The 23,148-nt window shown below is 28.8% G+C and overlaps 2 protein-coding genes across 14 annotated transcripts in view; one reads left to right on the top strand and one right to left on the bottom strand.

Moving 5' to 3' along the window:
* LOC140666133 (salivary protein Tsal2A-like) overlaps positions 1-17,008 on the top strand; it is a 57,715-nt gene extending 40,707 nt beyond the window's left edge. For 2 of the 4 annotated variants that reach the window (XM_072892998.1, XM_072893002.1), the window contains exons 2-3: positions 13,848-14,331; positions 15,118-17,008. In XM_072892998.1, the coding sequence (XP_072749099.1) occupies positions 13,848-14,331; positions 15,118-15,787 (1,154 nt within the window). In that variant the 3' untranslated portion in view covers positions 15,788-17,008. Of the gene's footprint in view, positions 1-13,643; positions 13,747-13,847; positions 14,332-15,117 lie in introns of those variants that run through there. The other 2 variants (XM_072893001.1, XM_072893000.1) reach the window with 2 other exon arrangements.
* Cask (peripheral plasma membrane protein CASK) overlaps positions 1-22,770 on the bottom strand; it is a 182,200-nt gene extending 159,430 nt beyond the window's left edge. For all 10 annotated transcript variants that reach the window (XM_072892962.1, XM_072892967.1, XM_072892965.1 and 7 more), the window contains exons 1-5: positions 21,505-22,770; positions 6,971-7,083; positions 4,311-4,416; positions 3,181-3,258; positions 1,224-1,399 (exon numbers count right to left, since the gene is read on the bottom strand). In XM_072892962.1, the coding sequence (XP_072749063.1) occupies positions 1,224-1,399; positions 3,181-3,258; positions 4,311-4,416; positions 6,971-7,083; positions 21,505-21,563 (532 nt within the window). In that variant the 5' untranslated portion in view covers positions 21,564-22,770. The remainder of the gene's footprint in view (positions 1-1,223; positions 1,400-3,180; positions 3,259-4,310; positions 4,417-6,970; positions 7,084-21,504) is intronic.
* Positions 22,771-23,148: the final 378 nt, after the last annotated feature.

The following is a 23,148-nucleotide window of genomic DNA, read 5'->3' as shown; positions in this document are numbered from 1 at the left end:
GCGTCAGCTTATGAATTTTGATTCTTTTATTCTTTCAGTCTATTTTTTCGCATAAAATATCACAACTTAAGTAGAATTTAAATATACTCGCGTTATTTATAGATTCTCCCGTTAAATAACATCTTGCTGTTATAAAAGGTAATAATACAAAAATTGTTATATTCCTGTTGTATAAAAGCTATTAATCCTGGGAAAAATTACATTTACTTTGTATTTTTTTTTGCATTGTTCATAGTAATATCGTTCATAATATCGTTTTTTGTCCTATTTTCGCGTCTACTAGCGCCGACTCCACTTAAAAATATTACGCAAAATTTATTAATCTTAATGCTGTCGCGCTAAAAGCAGCACGACGTCAGCTCTTGTATACTATATCATAAAATAAAGAATAGAAGAGGACGCGCGGAGTGGTTCGAGAATTTGGATAGCCTTTTTTTTTATTAAACTCTCTCTTTTACACTTCGACAATTATATGCTTCAGTTCAAGCAATGTTTGTCATTACTACGATTTAATTGATACTTATTCAATACAATATTTGAACTATTGCAGATTCTTAAATTTTGAATCATACTCATCAAAAACATTATTTATATATTTGCCGTTAAAGTATTTCAAACAAATCAATAGATTATTTTAAAATTAACTATATTTAATTTTACAAAAATACGTGATATATTTTTTAGTTAATAGTAATAATAATAATATCTTTTAAGTTATATTTTTCATAAAAATATGTTTATTTTTCTCTCTTTTGCTCTCCCTCTCTCTCTCTCTCTCTTTCCCTCTCTCCCTTTTTCCCTTTCCGTCTCTCTCTCTCTCTCTCTCTCTCTCTCTCTCTCTCTCTCTCTCTCTCTCTCTCTCTTTCTTGTTCAGTATAAAATATTCACATTTTTTTTTTAAATCTGCGAAACTCCATTCAAAAAACAGATTTAATATTATTTGCCTAGAAATAGGAATAAAGTGAAATCAATAATTTCAAGCTTTTCCAATTAAAGTATGATAAATATATACAGACAGAAAAAAATAAAGATATTAATTTTATGATAATAATTGCACACAGAACTGCTGAGTTGGTAGAATATTGTTAATAATAGCGAGGTCGACCATCTCAGAGCTGACGTTGTGCGGTATTTTCTAAGCGAATCTCTATGTCATGTAAAATACCACTTAAAATAGATCGCGAAAAAAAAAGTAAATGAATTAGAAAAAGGTATGAACGTACCAACGCCATTGGACTGCGAGGTCGGGAGTTGTACGGCGACTCCGAAGCCGCGCAGCTTCACCGGGGCGGAATTTTCCTTGCCAGCTAGAAGGGCGCACTGCGGCTTCAGGTCACGATGAATAATGTCGTTCTCGTGGCAGTAACGCAACGCTTCAAGGATCTGTCGCATGTAGTGACTGTAAAAGAAAGTACAGTTTTCTTAGGTGCCGGCACTTGCACCTGCACGTCAAAACAGTGTATCCTAACATTGGAGAACGATAGCGAAAGCAGTACGAGGAGCGAGCATTTTGACGACACAAGAAGCGAGTTTTTTTACCCAGAATTTAAGTAGAGCAATTAAAGTACGCCTCGTTACGCCATGTAATTTTACATCGCAAAATCCTTGAATCTTTCAACAATTCTATGTGACAGTTAATGTAAAAGATAATGAACATTGATAATAGAATAAATCCAAAATTGCAATTTATAATTTAAAAAGTAAAATAAAAGATTATTAATAATATTATTTGTGTGTATTTTCAAATTATTATTTAAAATAATTATGGCTACATATATATATATATATAATATATAGCTAACTAACTCTTGACATTTTTATATATTTTTTTATAATATATAAAAAAGAAATGCAGTCTAATAAAAACAAGATATCGATGACAATATATATAGTTAGGAGATGATAAAAATATTAAAAATATACCGTATACACAAGAATAATGCAGTTCTTCTAGTACATTCGTCGTGTTTTTATTGTATCAATCAAAGAGTAGACTTTGATACGATCTTTCAAGCACTTTTGCTACATGTGAATATATAATGTTCGTGTATTTGGCATACGATATTAAGCGATGAAATATTGTTGACTCAGAAATAGATTGTAAAAACATGAAAACATGTTTCAAGACAAAAGAAAGTAAAGATTTCAAAAGATTTTTTACTTTAATCCTGGAGAATACATATTCTTATAATAATAGTATATCTATTAGTTTGAATATATTTAAATTTAAATATATAAATGTATTTAAACATATATTGTAATTTGCAATATATATACTCTGAATCTATTTTTATAATGAAATAATGGAAAAGTGAAATCCGTTTTTATATTTAAACATTATTTTTTTGAATTATATTATTTTTGCCATATTAGTCATATCTTAATTATACATTAGTTTATAATTATCTTCTTCATAGCATGAATGATACAACATCAATATATTTGTGACAAGTTTTAATAGGATCCTTCCGAGGTGAAGAGTAGTACTAATTCAAGCGTGACATAAATGAGTATAGCAAACCTAATGGATTGCAGTCAAGGATTTATCGAGACAGGGATTTATTACGCGCCAGGGAGGATTCTCTCTCGAGAGAATCTGCGTTTGTATTATATCGAGATGTAACATACAAACGATAATCACATTTCACTACAAGCTTCAAGCAACTCAGAGAGACAGAGCAATTAATTTATCAAAATTCTCTTGCCTAGGTACAAAATTAATAAATAGATTAAAACAATTTTTAATATAACCACACATATATACATATATATAAAATAAACTCTAAAAATAATAGTTTATTAAGAATAATATTGTAACCTTTTATTAATTTATATGTAAACTTTTTTACATAAATTCTTAAATTGTTTTTAAAAAACATGATAAATTATAAAAAATATATAATTAATATTTATCATTGTGTTGTTGGAATGTTTAAGATCAGAGATCTGTTTTTGTATACATCGTATTACGTTCAAAATAAACGATGCTAGTCTTTAGATAATGTTTATGAATGTACTGCTATGTTGTGGATTCACGATGTCACAATGCGTTCAATATGTGTGTGTGTGTGTGTGTGTGTGTATATATATGGTGAGAAAATAAGTGAGTGGATAAGTATGTGTACACATGTACGTGCGTGTAAGCGTGTGCACGATGATAGATATAATGAATTTTCTTACCTAGCAACTGCCTCACTGTATACGAATCCAGCAGTTGCTCGTCTTACCACCTCGAAGCATAAATCGGAGCCATCCATACTGAAAAAGAGCCAAGTTATTAAAACAGGAACGGTAATAGTACGGTACAGGTGTGATGTAATAAAAAGATCTTCTTTAAAGTGTTTTTCCTCTCCCTAACTTTTATTTTTTATTTATTTTTATTTATTATATATTATATTAATAATTAAATTAATAATTTAATTAATATTCTATTTATATCAAATATGATCAAATTTAAACATACAATTTATAGTACTCATTTTAAATTTATAAAACTAATTATTTTCTAAAACTAACTAATTTCTAAAATTATTAATAAAAATATATGTATATTGTGTAATCAATCGTATATTAACAATAGCAAAATATTAATTGTTACAATTTCTTATAGAAAAAGGAAAATATCTCATTAAACTAAAGTAATAGAGTACACTTGAGTGTCTTATTATTTAAATACATATCGTTAAAAACGTTTAGAGCATCGAGTCTATTAAAAATTGTAACTATATCTTATCCGATAGCGTAGATTATTTCAAGAGTACCTCGGATATGTATATCCAATTATAGTGAGCTATAGTAAAACGTTATAACAGATAGCAAACAACTAAATGGAAAACGTGCCTTTCCCGAGTAAAGATAGAGCTATTAAAGAAATGTCATGTATTTATTTTGCCGAGTCTTTTATTTTCGAAAACTGCATGATGCTTTTTCATCTTGTATATTGAGAGCGTAATATTCAACTAGTTTAAAAATAAAATTACGCCAAAAAGACGGCCAAGAAATAATAGGCTTGTTGACATATGAAGGACGAGAATTAACGCCTTTTGTTTAAAAATCGTTAAAAAATAGAATAAAAACTAGTGTTCATGATTAAAAGCATATAATTAAAATAATCTATGCTGCTTGTTTTTACTTTTATCTTAAAAGGCCTATAAGATTGCTTTATTATGCCGACTTATTGTTAGATAAAGTAAATAAACGTTGAGAATATAGATATGTATAAATATATTTGTTATTATGTATTATATATTACAGTATGTGCTTTCTAAATAATGAAATATGGTTATCAAAATTATTATTCGCATACTTACTATTCAAATACCATATATAACATGCCCTCGGAACTATAGGTTTCCAGCAGCTCCACAATATGTGGATGTTTCAACATATGGCATATTGTAGCTTCTCGTTTCAAATCTAAAACAAATAAAATGTTGATGTAACCTCTAGCAAGTTTTCGCACATAAATCATCGCATGAATTGTAATCGCTGAGTTAGTAAAATCTTATTCTTTATACGAATTATTTTACACTAATACATAGATTTTTGCAAACCATGACTATTTTAAACTAATTTTACTTTGGTAGATTTTTATACACAAATCAAGAAATTATCAAGAAAAATTTACATTAAAAAATTTAAGATTTAAAAATTTTTAATAAAAAATGTTTAAATAAGAAAAATATAAATATTCAAAAATTAACATTAAAGAAACATATAAAAAATTATTAACACACATATCAAATAATTATACTAATATAATTTATTTGTCGAATAAATATCAACTAGCTAATACCTCAAATTTCATTATTATATAATGTTACCTATTGAGTAGGAAATTAATATCATTGATTACAAACACATAAATTTACAAGAACAATAAAAAATTAAAAACGAAAGCAATATTTGAAAAAGAAACAACAAATACTTTATTCGGATTACCAAAACTTTCATTCAAATATTAAAAAAAAAAAAAAAAAAAAAAGAATTTATTTTAAACCTATTTCAGTTAAACGAAACTAGATTTAAATACCATATACTCGATCGGATATAAAAACTTCATTTCGCAGATCGTTTTTACTGGAGTCAATTTAGATGCCGTATCTGCATTGAACTACAATGAACTGCAATAAAATCTGCAGTTTCAGACAAAGCTACGAAAGCCTGTTGCAATAACAGAAGCGCTTGTATCTTTCAGTTTTGTATTAAATCAGAATATAATAGAATGGAATCAATCGCAATAATTTTAAACAAAGACTTACATTTAAGATTTAACATTCACATTTATATCGTAGCTTTGCAAACGTTTGAAAACTGTTTAAAAAATTATATTTATAAAAAATACATTTATTTGTGTAAAATTCTATATAATATATATAATATTTTAATTTATATATAATTCTATAGTAAGCATAAAAAGTAAATATTATTTATATCGTCTTAAATCAATTTATTAATTAATAATCATTAATAATGATTCTAAGCAGAAGAAAATAAAAGCCAAGACGCAATTATTAAGGCGTAAATTTGTTATAATATAAACTATTCACTAAATATGCATTAATTATCTTTGTTATCATCATTGTTAAAAATTCAATATAGAAATATATAAAATGACCAAACTTTATCCATAAATTCTTTAACTAATTAAAACTGTAATTATATAATAACTGTAATTAATATAACTAATTAATAATATTAACTTAATAATGTTAACTTTCTTAACAAAACTTAGCACAAATTTATGCTATACTATTTCACACAACGTAGTAATTAAATTTATAAAAAAAATTATATAATATTCTACAATATCTTTGAGCGAAACAAATATTTTGCCTTATATGTACATAGTTATACGTATAATATATAGTTATATGTATATAATTATCTTTCGTAAAAGGAACAAAATATCAAACTGTTCACATATATTTCCAGGTATTTCGATAAGGAGTTATTGTACGGTCTTAAAAATTTCTTGTATGCTAATTTCGTGTATGTAAAAATTAAATATTGATTTTATTTCTAGAAAAGTACACTTGATTAGAAAAAAATCGATTTTGAAATAATAGTCCTAGTATATCGTCTGGAGCTGTCAGTTGGTATGTTGGGTTAAACCCCCGAAAAATGTGTAGGTCCGCCTTTCCAATCGCACAATGGCTTTCGCATCGATTCATGACTTGAATCCACGTTCAGTTGATCGCACAGTATTGGGGAAATGCGTGTTGTCAGGTACGCGGATAAGGGAATATAGATCTTGTTGTCGAACATTCAGCGAAAATTAATGGTAGGGTATTTGCAAAGAAATAGTAAAAACTGTTTCTTCCTTATTTCGATGAAATTGTAGATGTATGTAAAATAAAAATTCAAAAGATGAAATATACATTTCCTTTATGTATCTAATTGAGTAATGAAGAATTGAAATAGTCCTCTAAAGTAAAATTAATCTTTTTATTTAATAAAAACAGCCAAATATAGTGAAAATCTTTATATATATATATATATATTTATATAGGTTACGTTCCAAAAACGTCTTCTCTGAGGAAAATTTTACTCAATATAATATAATATAATATACGTTACATGTATATTTCGAGTAAAATTTTTTTCGAAAAAGACGTTTTGGAACGTAACCATAGAAGTGAAATAATATTAAAAACACTTTATAATTACTTTCTTTTTCTCTCTCTTTCTTTTCCTCTCTCTCTCAATTGATTTTTACAAAAATTATAAAAAATATATGAATTTAATAAAGTGTGAAGAACATGCATCACAAAATATTCTGTTAATGCTACAAAAATATATGTCCAATACAATTTCTTTATTTTAGAGTTTCTTTCTCTCTCTCTCTCTCTCTCTCTCTACGTTTGTATGTGTTCAAAATTCGAAATCAGAGAAAGACAGTTTCAGATTTCTTTTTCGGTGTCCCTTACATTTATTATTCACTATATTATTATTCACTATATATACTCACCTGCAGTGCTAAGTCCAGGACTAGAAGTGAACTTTGCCACATCGACGATTTTTACAGCGAAAATCTGCCCGGTGTGACGGTGAATGCATTTCCGAACGACGCTGAATGGTCCCCTGCAACAATGCGGCGAGGCGTCAACACTAATAATTACACTTGCGGAAGTTACTTGAATACGAATTACGCGCGTTGTCAGGACAACTCGCAGATCGAATAGAAGACGGATCAATAACCAGAGATAAGATTAGACATTACATAATATTTAATATTTAACAAAAGAGAGAAATAAATTTTATGTATTAGAAAGAAAAGAGGTTTTTAATTTCTTTTTTATATTTATCATGTAAAAAATGATCACTTCGAAAATTTATTTCTTGTATAATTTATGTTTTAATTAATATCTATTTATTATAATTATGTTTTAATTAATATCTCTTCTTCTTTTAGCGAGTTTTTATTTATAAGATTCAATGTCTACTAAAAATAAAGTATGAAGTTTATATAGCTTATTTTAACATATTAACAAATAAAATCCTTGAAGCTTATAAAGATGTTGTAAAATGTTGAAGTTTCCGGTGTTAAAGGATTAATCTTGAGATTTCTTTGACATCATTTTATAGACCAAGGTCACGTCCTTCCGGTGACCTAACGCCATTTTTAAATGTCGCGTGCGCTGTGACTCTCCATTTTTCCTACGCATGCATGTACTAATTTTGACGTACTACCTTTGCATCCATACTATGCATCTAGATGTAAATTTTACAGGAGTTTTTACATTAAATATAAGAAAATATAGAAAAAGGAAATGTCAATGTAGGTCATAGTTCGTTGAAGAAATTAGAAAAATTTGAATTTATTACAAATTACAGAAAAGAAAAAAATATGAAACTATTTTAAAAAATAATTTAAGGCAAATGAATGATTCAGTATAAAAATAATATTTCTAACATAGAAATTTTTATGAAGATTTTTATTGATAAATATACAATATTTTTAATTTTTCAAAATATTTATTGTTCCTTTATATAGATAAGATAAACAATATTAATTCAACAAAATAATTATTTCTTAAAAGCATAAATAACTGCTAAGAAAAATTAATATATATAATTATATCTATGCGTAAATTAATGTTAATTTTGCATAAACTGAACCAGTTTATTTTGCTGTTCAAAGACTAATTAGATAAAGATTGAGATAAACATTGAGATAAATATCTTCGCCAATATTTTTCAAAAAATGTTTTTCAACTTGTACCTTAAGAATTGAAGAAACAAAATATACGTGATTATATTTATATTTAAAATATTTGTTAGTTTTCACATACATACGGACAATTCAATTTCTAAATATCGAAATATCGATATTACATATGTAAATAATAGAGAAAGGAAGGGGTATTTGTCTAATAATCTCTCTCTGTTCTCTATACAAGATAATCTGTGAACGAGCAGTCTTTGAGAATGTGCGTGGTGTATAGGAACATGAGTAGGTCATATGATCAGACCTATATTTAGGGGTTAAACTCGATAACGGTCTCGATTATCCATCGAATGATAACCATGCACGCATTCATGGAATTCGTGAAAACCCACAATGTCATGCATATAGCATCTTACATAAACATCCGTACCTGTACCTGTGGTTCGTATAGTGACAATACATTATCACATTGAGGACTTTTACATATATGAATTATTAAATATAAAATAAATTATATAAAGTCTCGTCTATGCGATATCTCTGTATGTATGTTTGTGCTTTAGATTTTTATTGTTAGAAATCTCTCTTTTTCTATTCTTTACATTATTTGTTCCGACATTTAAAAAGCTAATTTTATCTTCTACTTTAATCGATATATGTGTGAGCGGATATTTTCGAAATATGTAATAAAAACCTATTAAACTATTTAAAGCTAGTCAAATATCTTGAATAATAAAATTTTAATGAGTTTTTAATTTTATAATTTAGTAAGAGGCATTTAGCAGAGTAACAGACAACTGTATAATTAATTTTTTTTCTTAAAAGTTATTTTATTATTATTGAATTAATATTAAATATTATTTATTATATATTTAGTCATTATTATTAACTTTTCTTTCAAAAAATTAATGTTATTAAATATTTTTAATATTTCTATCTCTTTATTATTTCTAATTTTAACTTCTGATAATAAACTGTAATTGTGTGATATAATGACGATTGCATTTAGTATCATTGTTATATATTATTTTCATAATAATTATTTAACACAAACATTAATTATTTTAAATTTAGAAAATAGGTTATTAAATTATGAAAATTATCTATTTATATATATATATATATATATATATATATATATATATATATATATATATATTTAAGTAATAATTTGTAAATGTTTTATATACATTCATACATAATTGTGTATTTTTTTTAAATGTATGAAATAATGTCTATATATGTTATGTAAATATTTTCATATTTACGAACACATAATCCTAATTTATGAAAATAATATCAAGTCAAAATATTTCAATATTCAAATTATAAATTAGATATAATTACAATTAGTCACAATTATATATATTGTAACATTATTTTGAATATATAATAAATTAATAATATCAACTGTAACTGATTACATCTTGGCTTTCATATATTAATAAATGTTTATATTATTTTCTTATGAAAATTATAGTTATGTAATTGTATTGTGCATTTACTATTACTTTTATATTTCTCGATACAATAATCTTAAGTTAATAAAATCAATGCAATGCAGTTCTTTAAAGTGCCTATATAAATCTTCTCTTGTAACACACAGATACATATGCATACAAGCTATTAAGCCGTGAACGAGCTATACATGTAACCTCCGTTTTTCGTTGTTAAAAGCTCTCTAACAAGACGGCTCTTGAGTGCCTCAAGATCTTCATAAAGCGATTGGCAGCATAATCCGCCTTTTATGAGAAGTTATTGACATCTCGTCACTTTCGAAAAGGGTCAAATACTATCGCGACCTACATTCAAAACTGATTTTTTTAAAAAGAATATCCTTCAAAAATTTTTTATTTCTTTAATTAGAATTATTATACATATTCTTATCTATTTTTTTTTTTTTTAATAACTATATTTAATAAAAATGTAAATAAAATTAACCTATTGATTGTTAATATTTTCATTTCGTTAAGTATCATATTTTATCTTTATGTATATAAATAATATTTCTTTTTTTTTAAACGTGCATTAGTAAAGTTAAGTCTATTAGTGAACGAGTTCTCATCATTGTCAAACGGTACTCTATTTAACCTTCTATTGTAAATTAGATCTCGAATCTGTCGTAATTGAACTTTGCCCTCTTCAATTGATACAAGTTATGTATGTTGAAAGTGTTCTGAGCGTTTCATAGATGCAAACGCCTAAGTTTTCATACAGAATTTTGATTTTCAAAGCGACAATTAGTTGTTTGAAATTTCAAATGAATGATAGCATATCGTTTACCTCGAAACTATAATTAAATTAAATATAGCATACCATTGATTAGATGTTGCATTGAAAATGCTGATTTATTACATAATTTATAGTTCATTAACAATTGGAAAAGATTGTTCTCCGTAGAATTAAAAATATATAAAAAATATATTTTATTTCTAAATAATATGTAATTCCAAATACACATGAAATAGAAAACACAAAAAATCATATCATGTTTTAATATTTTATATATTAGTTTGATAGCTCTGTTGAATGTATAAATATCATAATTTTATGTGTTGTAATATATTTTGTAATTATGTGTAACAGATTGCTCTTACATATTATAATTTAATTTAGAAGCAAATTATGAACATTTTAATGCCGATTTACTTACGCGACGTAAAAGTTTTCTCTTATTGTCATTGTTTAGTAGGCTTCAAATTCATCATAATTGGATCTCGGACACTTGTTTACGAATTTATTGCTATATAGCAATAAATTCGAAAGTATGTAATGTCATGATACGCCTGTTCGAAATTAACATTCCATCTTGCATACTTCATTCATTTACAAAGTATTCGAGTCACATAGCATAGCTATTATAAAATTTAGATTACATACGTTACATTTTAACCGTAAAACGACGATGTTACATTAAAAAGAAAGCAAGTTGTTTCCGCGATGTCTTTATCTCTTTTTAATTTTTATACTATAAAGAAGCTATTAAAAATAGAGAGAAAGAGAAAGAGAGAAGAGAAAAAGAGAGAGAGGGAGAGAGAGAGAAAGAGAAACATCTTCTTTTCTCTTACAAATTTCTAATTATAAAATTCGTCATTTTTAATTTAATTTTTCTTTGTTGTATAACAAACAACAGTATAAACAATAATAAATTAATTGTGAAAAATCTGTTCTATATATAAAATATAAAATAATAAAATATGTGAAAAATATGTAAAAAATCTGTTCTATATGTAAAATATAAAGTAATAAAATATTTAATATATTTAAATATAAATTTTATATATGAAAATATAATTAAAAATATTTTATATATAAAATTAATCATTCTTAATAACTTAATAATTCGAAATGTTATTAATAATAATAATCAATAATTTAGATTTAAAAAATATAGATATATGTATATATTACTTGATAGATTCATCGTCAATTAATAAGTTAATTGAAACGTGTAATCGTATTTACAAATATTATATTTATATAACGAACACTTTTAAACTTTGACATAAAGAAAAGAAAAGGAATGGAGATTTTAGACTATTAAATGGAATTGTTAGTGAAAGCCAGGAATAAATAATGTTTCTAACACTGCTCGTGAGATATTCAAGGGTTCGCTTAACTTGCTGAAATATCGTCTTTTATGTCGACAACTCTCATCAGACTATTCAGTCGCTTTTATACCATTCGCAGTTTCTGCAGTTATTCTTATCGACATGTACGAATCACATATGCTACGGATAACCGAAATGCGGTGCATAAGCGGCAATTACTCGTTCTTCTTGTCAGTTCTGTTTAAACTAAAACCACTATTGTACTGATATTAGATTCTCTCTTCTATGCATCCTCATTATAAATCGCTCATTATTTGAAGTTAGACTTAAAGTTTAATGAGACTTATATCAATTTCATCAATTTTCCATCGGATAATGTGATAATTCATAAAATTTATGATAATTTTTCTTAAAAGATTAAATCTTAAAATTATGGATACTTTAATTTAATAATATTTATAATGATATTTATATTAACGTATATTAATTGATATCATTATTTGTATGCATTTACCATATTATCTTATTATGTCGATATTTGTATGTGCGTGCGCATTAGTTAGAATATATTCAAATGAATCTAATCAAGCATTCTCTTGATTCAGACAATTTAATATGCCCCTGCAATATAATAGCTGCAATTGCAAAAGAGTGAAATTTACATGTACATAAATTTGCATAAGATATCAAAATGCAAAAGTAAATCGATAATAGTATGATATCAATTTATGATATCAATGACAACTTTAGAATCAATAGTAAAACAATCATGACATTGAGTTTTTCTGTTACTGTCAATGCCGAATAATTTGACTGATTGCAAATATAATAAATCTTCCTCCTCTTTTTGAACTCATATGGACTGATATATACAATACCGCATTCTTGCTAGATTTTTTTAATTATTTAGATATTAAAAATAAAAATAAACACAAGGAAATAATTTCAAATATTTGTCGCATGCGATATTAAATACATTTAAAGTTAAAAAAAATATTTAATAAGTCTGAAATACACAAAATGTATTTCAATAGCTTTTCTTATCAATTAAAAATTCAATGAATTTATAAACAATCTTTAAAAAAATATATAAAGATATTAATAAGAAAAAAATAATAGGTTTATGTATTTTAAAATATCGTTAAAAATGTGTTTTAAACATCGTTAAAAGCAATACTTTAGTGGCTCGAATTCTAAATAAATTTAACAAAAAAGAAATAAATTTAATAAAAACAAAATTTTTATATAAAAATTATACATTTATAAGGATATATAACGTTAAATGTTAAAAGTTTTGAAAGAAAAATGGTTTTACATAATCGAATATTCATGAAAAAAATCCACTTCAAGACTATTAAAGAAATATCTATCATTATAATCTGAGAAATACCTGCATTATATTATAAATCTCGATATCAATTCATAAAACGTTAATGAAGTTTTACTCATTTTTCCATCAATACGATTTATAGCGGATTTCATAGGTTATATGAATTTATTGTATGCATAGTCCTTACGTAATATATTAACTTGTGTATGATATAGATCTTAAGTTTGCCGGATTCAGCCACTTCAGCGAATAAGAGATATCTATACATTAATAATATGTTATAATAAACAACGGTATTTGTTAATTAATATTTTATAGCAGCATCATTACATTATATGTGCATTATTTCATTATTATTTACATACTCCTTAAATGTGCATCAAATTAATGCATTATTTTTCATAAAAGACCGGTTTGAAATATGGGCAAAGTTTATCTATATCTATTTTAATAGCTTTTTGCATAACGGATTTGTACAAATATGATTTGTGAGTAAATAATGTTATCTCACGACAACTGATAATCAAATCAACATTTCATCACAGATTGTAGGATAGGTATATAACTGGTCAGTGAGTATAAAATCGATCAAAGAGAGGGAAACAGGTTTTAACTGTACGATTACTCAAATACAGACATGTTGGCAGTCATTGCACTTCTCTCGTATATCTCTTCGGTGATCGTGTATAACGCTGGTAAATTATTCGATTATATATTTCATAATATCGCTGTGCAAATTGTTCACACGAATATCGATTTATAGAAATATACTACTATTTATGATAATGATTCTCAGATGCCGATTGTGCGATCTCTACAAAGTACAACATGGGCGATCTTAAGGAGCCTCAACCATTGCTCTTAAAGCAGACCGTCAAAAATGCAACCATTTGGTATCCAGATGATGATAATGGAACGTTAAGTATATCAACAGACAACTCCATTTACTTAGCATGCCCAGGCAAAGACAATTACCTCAAAAACAGAAGTTGGGGTAATGAGGCCAAAGCAATTTGCGTAAAGGATAAAGTGTTTGACGTGAATGAAGCTCGCCACAATTTCTCATTCTTAGTTTGCAAATCTCATCCCCAGCATTATGCCAAGTACATGGACTCGCCACCTTGCCTTGACAGACATAGTCCCATCGAGATTGGTTTCAACGTGAGCGGCACTTTCATCCGCACTATTGAATTATGTCGCGACGACAAAACATATACGACATACTATACAAAGTTCAAGATGTCAAAAATGATCGGAAGTTATCAAAGAAGCTATCCTAGGTAAGACTTTCTAATAGACGAACATTTCGCTGATCGATTTATGATATTAAATAAAATAAAATAAAATACAAAATTCGTATAGGCTCCTATGATAACAAATTATTATAAAAATTATCTAAACAAGTTAGAATAAAAGTCAAAAATAGAGCCAAACAACTGACATAAGAGCGGGTTTATATTCAACATTCATATTTAAAAACTTATTACATTGCCAAACATTTCGATCCTCTTTACTTCAGAGTTTTCTTGGTGACGTACACATATTAAATCATTACATAAAATATACATATTATATAAATATAAATATCAAAAATAACATAAAATAATAAATCATGTTGACCTCACATTAATGAAATTAAAATCATAAAATTAAAGTGAAAATTATAAAACAAAGCAAAATGTAAAATAAAATGTTAAATAAAATAAATAAATATCCTGTGATATCGCGAGTTAAAGAAAACGAAGGTCAAGAAAATTTAAAAAAGATAAATAATATTATAATGGCAAACGAAAATCGAAAAGTCTACGCACATAAGAAACAACATATTAAAAGTCAGATAAAATATACAAAATAATTAAAAGAGATTATAAAAAATTATTAATTGCGTTCAAATTAATATACGATATAACTTTCTCTTTTATCTCTTTTCTATCATTTTGATTATATATGTATTGAAATGTAATCGCCCAAAGGAAAATGTATACTGCTCATATTAGTAAAATAATACTCATACTACTCATAAAAAATAATACTAATTATACTTGGCTGATGATTGTATGCTTCAGACCGTCCAGATTTTTAACGGGAGGATTTTATCCTGGAATAGATATGGATTATCTATATAAATTCGAAACCCAATTAAACACGCTCGCTAGAATTTTAAATTCAACTAAGTTGGCTCAAGAACGATTGAAAAGGTCGGTGCAATTCCTCTCTCGCGGTCATATGGCGGCTAAAGCGGACTTCATTTACGGCGCTCTGCAGCGGGCAACTTTTTGGTACTTAAATACTGCGCCTCAGTGGCAGTCCTTTAACGGTGGTAATTGGAATTCACTAGAGGACAGCGTCAGGCGCTTCGCTGCCAGCCGCCGTTTGGATCTCGACGTTTACACGGGGGTGCACGGTCAGATGACCATGGAGGACATTCGTGGCAAACAGCAGCCCGTACACCTGTATGCCGAGGGTGCAATCGTCCCCGCACCCAAGTTCTATTGGAAAGTCATCTACGATCCATTGAGCAAGCGGGGTACTGCGTTTGTAGGTCTCAACGATCCGTTCGTCAAGTCGGTTACCGACGATATATACCTCTGCATGGATATCAGCGAGAAAATCAAGTGGTTGAATTGGAGACCTCGCAATATTACGGCTGGCATCTCTTATGCCTGCAGCATCGCTGATCTACGAAAGACGGTGCCTATGGTACCCGTGCTCGATGTAATCAGTATTCTAATATGACACTTGATTCTGTCTAATCGTATCTTAGAAGTACGAAAGAGTAAAATTTGTAATCGTGGTAAATTGACTTTAGATTTATGTATATTTGAAATATTTCTTATTTAAGAGCGTATATGTATAAGAAAACTAATGTAAATAGTTTGACTGAAAGAGAGTTTGCCAATGTAGAAACAAACTGCGACATTACACTACTATACAATGTATATAGAATGGAATGATATACGTCTGGCACAAATGTATGGTCAACACATATTTCTGTAAGTCGAAGTAACGACACTTTACGATACTGAACATACCAATCAGATACTTTATCTTCGAGCGAGGTGTCGATAACAGGAAAACAACGTATGTTTGTGTATTTAAAATGCTGTGAATATACAGACGTTAATAAGTTATGGATAACATTTTGTCGAAATATATTGCATTTCAATATTTTTGAAATAAATATTGAACAGTGTTGTTGCACACTTAATATTATATTATAGACACAATGGTAGATCGACTTATCTTGATAAATTTAATTAACTGCAAGTATATTTAGATTCAGCGTAATAGGAAATCGGACAAAGTTTACATAAATAATATTAGGCTGCAGTGATCTATATGTCGATTGGCCAAATTCCAACAATAATACATAGCGTCTTAAGAACAGTAAATTATTATAGTAATAGCATGTAGACATAAATTATAGTAACTGTAGCAACTTCTTATCTACGTTTTATCATTGCTTTGGAAACATTATTCTCATGTGCTAAAACATGAATCGCTTGAATAAATTATCGTGTGACATGTTACTAGAAAATGTTGAGAAATTATATGCAAATTCGAGACAAGCTTTGTCTCAATAACATAAAACAAGCTTTATTTCAAAAAGTTAAAGATTTAAGGCGGATATATCTGTGACATAACTTTGCAAGAAAACTTTTTCCAGCAAGAAATACTACACATTTTTACAGACTAAGGATGAAGTGATTGTATAGGTATAGAGAAGAGAAAAAGTTTGACGAAAACTTTTTTAAAAATAAGTCAGATTACTAAAATATAATATTTTGAATGTATATATCAGATTATGTACGTATTAAATCAGACATTATATACACGTGCTATAAATAATATATATATATCTCAGAACACAAGACTATTAGTAGAAACTATTTGTTCCATACATATTTATCTATATATTTTCATATATATTAATAAAACAGTTAAAATTACACTAAAAAAATAATGCAATGTAAATAATAAAAATAATGGCAAATGTTAAAGAAGCAATATATTTGTAGTTTTCTGCTTCTTAGGATGTTTTTAATGACATTAATGAATGAAGTATTAAACAAAAAATCATGGCATATAATTATTATATCTTAAAACAATTTTGTGGTAATAATAAAAATGTTTACAGTTTAATCTGTAATTTAATATTTTTTATAATAAAAAATGCAATTATTTTATACATGTATAAAGTTTAATTTAGGGTGCATGTGGCGATTTATATCACGATAAACGCTATTACACGCTAAAATAGAACGCAATTTTCCAGCTAAATGCGATTTAAATATTAATTTGAAAATAAAATATCAAATAAGTTAATAAATGCAAATTGTTATTTTTGTTTAAAATACTATAAAAACGAACTTTCGCTCTCTTCTTCCATATTTGTCGATATTCTTCTAAAATATAACACCATAATGATTTTTATATGATTGAGACACCAATTACCACTTTTATTATTAATTAAAATTTTTCGTTTTTTAATTAAATTATTGCGCACACTGATATTTGTCGTAATGTCATTATTTGCATAAAACAATATTGTTCGATAGCAAGCCAAGGGTATAATGTAACTCTGCTATTTAAAAAGAATTTAACATATAAAGTCAGATCGTGCAATTAAATTCAAGGACAAATTCCACCGATGAGAATTTATTCCGTTTTTTTGAAGAATATATGTATACAACATGTATATAAGATCTACCGACCGAGAGTTTGTACGAGAGAAATGAAAAGTAGAACGAGAATCGTAAAAACAGAGCGTGCCGCCTCGTATCTCGCCTTGTACGTGTCCGCATCGAGATTTAAAACTGTCGGAACGTTCCGAGGATTTCTCGGTGCTTTCGCTCTCCAGCGAGATGGAGAAACGTCATAAAAGCATCGAGAAATTCTGTATATGCATTCGATAATTCCCTTTCTATTTCCACAGCAACTTCCAAGAGAGACAATTGATTTTTATTTATTAACTGATATAATATTTGTATATAGAAACAGATATGTAATATTAATATCTTTATCTTCATGATATATTTAGTACTGCGCGCAGACAGTCTTTATTTATTTTTATTTTTCTCAGTTTCATAAAAATTACAATATTATTGGTAATATAATTTAGAAAGTTATAATTATGAATTTGGTATTAATTATAATAATATAAAAGATAATCAAGGAAAAATGAATATACTTATAATGTATATATATAATTTTTCATAAACATTGTTTCCTACGAAAAACTAACAATATATACTAAATATTTATTTGAGTTGAAATAATGTATTATATAAGACTGTATTATAAAAGACATGATGTTAAGACTGATATTGACTTTTAGAGAAAACGATACATTTTTCAAAAGTTACGAAGTAAATTAGAAATAAAAAATGTCACTGTTATATTTGCGCTTTGGAACATTGTAAGTATTGAACAAAACATTATAACATTCAATTGAAAGGAAGACTTTAAAAGAACCGTTTGTGCGAAATATATACCTTACAGCATTTAAGTTTAATTGACGAAGAAAAGAGCGTCAACTGTGCAACTTTAATTAACTGTAACGAACAAAGAATGCATTTCTTGATAACGCTTTACAGAGTATAATTGATTGCAGCCCTTATGTAAGTACATATGTATATAGATCTTTAAACTGTCTTCGTCGAAATGTTTTTACACTAATTTATAGAAAAAAGTGTTTCTAATAATTTAAATATGTACAACAAAACTAAAAATAAAACAACCTAGCGACAAATTGATTTGTACATACAATCAAATAATTACAAATTTGCTTGACAAAGAAACATTCGTTATTATATGTCTAATTAATTATAATTTTTAAAAAATGTTCTCTTAGAAGAGAAATATTAAAATGTATTTTATATTTTCTTCTAATTAATTTTCTTTGGGAACATAATTTAACTCATAAGTTTGCCATTTTAAATGCACCATGGAAAACGCAATATTAATATTGTTCTATCAAAGTTTTTAGTCGAAATCATAATATTCGAATATCGATAAATTTAGATAAATACCAAATGATCGATTAAGTGTGTCTTAATAAATAGCCTTTATCACAAGGATATTACGAATAATGCATACCACTTATTTCTCTTTAGTCGCGAGAAAATCTATTACCATACAAGGACAAAACTTAAAATAGAACACATCGTTAACGTTAAGATAATGTAAATTTATATGTCATACACAGGATTGAGATGATAACGTACGTCTAACAATATACTGAGAGTACTAAAAAATATAACGAGATTTTAATTTTATAAATGTTTGTTTTAAAAAAAATTTATGTATTTTTAATAACAATTGTGCGACCTATATAAATATTAAAATCTTTCTGAATTATATATATTCCTTTCATATATTTTTTTAAATATTAAGTAATATATAAAAAAATAGTTTTTTTTATTTTTCAAAAATGTTAACTCCGATTAATTTCTATATATACACACGCTTCATATTAATTATATAACATACTTGCTTATTGTTTAAAAAAATAAATTAATTAGAGTTATTTAATCAAATATAAACCCAAAAATTGTATGGTATTTAAATGAAGAAAGTGTAAGACAAACTGCCGTGTACTGTTTATAGAAACACGATAATTGCAAGCTATAAATAGTTGAGACTGAGAATAAATTTAAGTCATAAGTCGATGATCATCAAATAGCTACGCCTTTGTGATATGTATTTTAGTCACAGCTGGTGACGTGTATTATTTTGGCATGAAGGTTAGCCAATTGAATGATAAATCAAGTATTGGCTTCCGATACAAACGAAATTGCGTTTCTGTGACAGCAATCTCTGCTTTTCGAGTCTTCCAGCAGATTAAATAAACCGTTCCAATGGAATTGATCATTACTAACATAGGTACCCAAAACTTGTATTAAAAGTTTCGAATTGTATTAAATCGTTAAGTAAATTTTTAATCTCTCAACAATAAAAAATACATCTTTATGATTTTGCGTTATCTTTAGCTCGTATATCAATAGATGATTATTGTATTCTTGTAGAAAATTAATTTTTGTATATTTGTAGTATTATTTTACATGTAGTAAATTTATAATATTATTTGACATATACATAATCACAATATCCATTTCGACTAAAATATCAAATAATGTATATTATATTACACATATATTTTATTTTATTAAATGTTTAAAATTTTTGTAAACAAATGTTGAAAAGTTTTTTACTTGTTTTAAAAAAAATTGTGACTACATATATAAATTCCCTTATCTATTCTTTGGGACACTTTATAAATCAATATGGATACAACCTCTTTATAAATTTATCTTTAAGGCCCTTTATGTGTTAGATTTCTGAACAGATACGATGTAAAGATTTATAAATATCCCCAACGACTATCATATTAAAAAAACTTATAATTCTTCAGAATTTTTTTTCTTCGAGTTTTAGATAATTATGATATTTATTGCTAGTTTAATTATTATATTTTTCAACCATTTATACATTTCTCACTCTACTTTTGTAGAAATATTATTTTAATATTTTTATTTTTCTATTGGTAATAATCTTGTTTCTTGGACGAATTAGAAAAAACTTGAACACGTAAGAGTCTAAATAAATCTATTGATCTATTGATCTATTGATCTATTGACGAGCAAACCTGATAAACGAATGAGCTGTTACCAACTAAGCCGTTTATTCCGAAAGAGATGTAACCCAACCGAATCTTATTAAAACAAGTGTATTATATCAATTTTGTATATTATTATTTAACTTAAATTTGTAATCAAAACTTATATTTTAAAATTTAATAATTTTATAATAAACATGTTAAATTCAAGTCTGAGAGATTTAATATCACAATAAAGACATATCGCTTTTGAATTATTATGTAACAAAACATTAACATATTAATATTTCAAATATACCGAGATTGATTTATAAAAAATTATAAACCAAATAGGGTCATACATATTTAACTGTACTATATAGTGTAAAAACAAAAGGCGAAACGATACAATTTTATTTGCTAAGCAAGCATGGGTGGCGAGTCGAGTTACTAGATAGAATTCGACGAAGGTGGAAACTGGAAGCAGACAGGAACTTGCACATGCGACGTCCGACTCGTTTTCCTCACTCGACTAGCATCTTTTTCCCCTACTCTATGCATCGTTACTCACTCGTTCTGTATCACACCGACTATGTATGAGTTCTCTATGCATGTATGTACATAGGCATTATCCCTCTATTCAACGAATCCACATACGCGCAGACGCGCGGGTAACGCATGCACACACTGACGCATACGATCAACACACTCAAGTACCTCCGCCCACCGCCGTTCATCCAATCGCATCACGCTTTCTCTCTCACGCAGTACATCCTTACATCCCTCTCTATCTATCGTAGACTCTCACGCTCTCTTTTTCTCACTCACTCTTTCTCTCTGGGATTCTCGTACTCACTTGCCGATAATCTCGCAGAGCTCGTAAACATCGTCGAAGAGAACCTCGTCGTCCGCCATAGTGACGACGAGGAAGAGGTCGAAAAAGTCGACCGAGCTAGGAACCTGTCAAAAGACGCGTCGCAGTTACGCGAATGCGTGACAATTGGCAGCGCGTGCGAATACGCGCCTCTCTCTGTCGCTCCAGCCGTAATCTCCCGGCCGATGTCGTCGTCGTCGTCGTCGTCGTCGTCGTCGTCGTCGTCGTCGCCGTCGTCGTCGTCGTCGCCGTCGTCGCCGTCGTCGCCGTCGTCGTTGTCGTCGTCGTTATCGTTATCGTTGTATTCGTATTGTGTCGCGCGGAATACGCGCGGCGTGAGCGCAGCCACGTATCAAGGATTCACGGCCGCATCGCTGTTGCCTCGTCCCTCTCTCTTTATCTCACGCGCTCACCGTGGGTCTCTTGCCTTTACGCACACGTCACGCACATATGCACGCACGCACACACAGTCGACAGTCGTGGATAATGCACCTGTGTGTCAGCACACCAACCGACCGTCGTTGCACTGACACTTCGTTGGCGGACCACGAGCCCACACCGTACCACTATAGGGTGCGATCGTGAATCGTACGTGCGGCGCAACTCTGTGCGAAGCGATACGATATTGGGTACAGCCGACACCGCCTCGTCGCCGTTCAAGGCACGCTAAATCCGCTCGTTCGGTTAGTTTGGCTCGTTCGGCTCGCTCGTCACGCCGGCAAAATCAGCGCGCACAGAAAAACAGATACGATGTATGATATTATGTCAGGCTCTCGTGGAGGTGTAGGCCCCGTCGCGACCTGTCTTAAATACGCGGCGAGAAACCGGATTATAGGACCGGTATATTTTCGCCAGAGAGCCGCGAGCACGCACGTTACCAATCGTACGCACGATACGGCTAAGAGACGGCCGACGGACGACGACGGACAATACCGATGGCACTGCACACGCTACCCCGTCTGTCAAAGGCCGGAGCAGTAGATTCGCTCGCTCCGAAGCAAGACTGGTTGCATAAAACGCGGCGGGCGGCTGCGCCAGCCGTTCTCCTCTGACGCCCCCTCTGCGGCCGCCCTGTGCATGGAGGGGCGGGCGTGGCGCCTGCCTCTCGCCTCTTGCCTCTCTTTACACGCAACCTTTTGCGCTTAAACGTGTCCTTTACTTCCTTCATTGCCCGCTCGCCGAGTGTGCGTAACGCGCCCTTAATCTAGGGAGGATACTCTTCAAACCCTCTGCGCGATTGAGGTATCGTCTTCTCTAAAAAACACAATCGGTAAATTCTTTGCAATACCAAGCGAGACAGAATGAGTATTTCTTTCATATTCTTCTTATACGATAAATCGCTTTCTTTATACTCGAAACGGAGAATTCCTTCATTTAATATAAAATAAATGATATTATAAATTCCACTATAAATAATAGAATATTTCTGTAAACATAAATTATACCTATCTATGAACAGTATCAAGCATCAGCTGCCAATGTAGAAGAGTAGGATGAATAAAATAAATATGCTGTTATATAACTACTGTGTACAAAAACGCATTGATATCACGTTCTATTTTGACTTAATTGTATAAAGATATCGTCTTTCGTATGTAATTAACGCATTGTTATTAAAATTCATAA

Source organism: Anoplolepis gracilipes, chromosome 5, assembly GCF_047496725.1.
Source record: "Anoplolepis gracilipes chromosome 5, ASM4749672v1, whole genome shotgun sequence".
In the NCBI taxonomy this organism is placed as follows: domain Eukaryota; kingdom Metazoa; phylum Arthropoda; class Insecta; order Hymenoptera; family Formicidae; genus Anoplolepis; species Anoplolepis gracilipes.
This window is presented reverse-complemented; position numbering and strand designations above follow the sequence as displayed.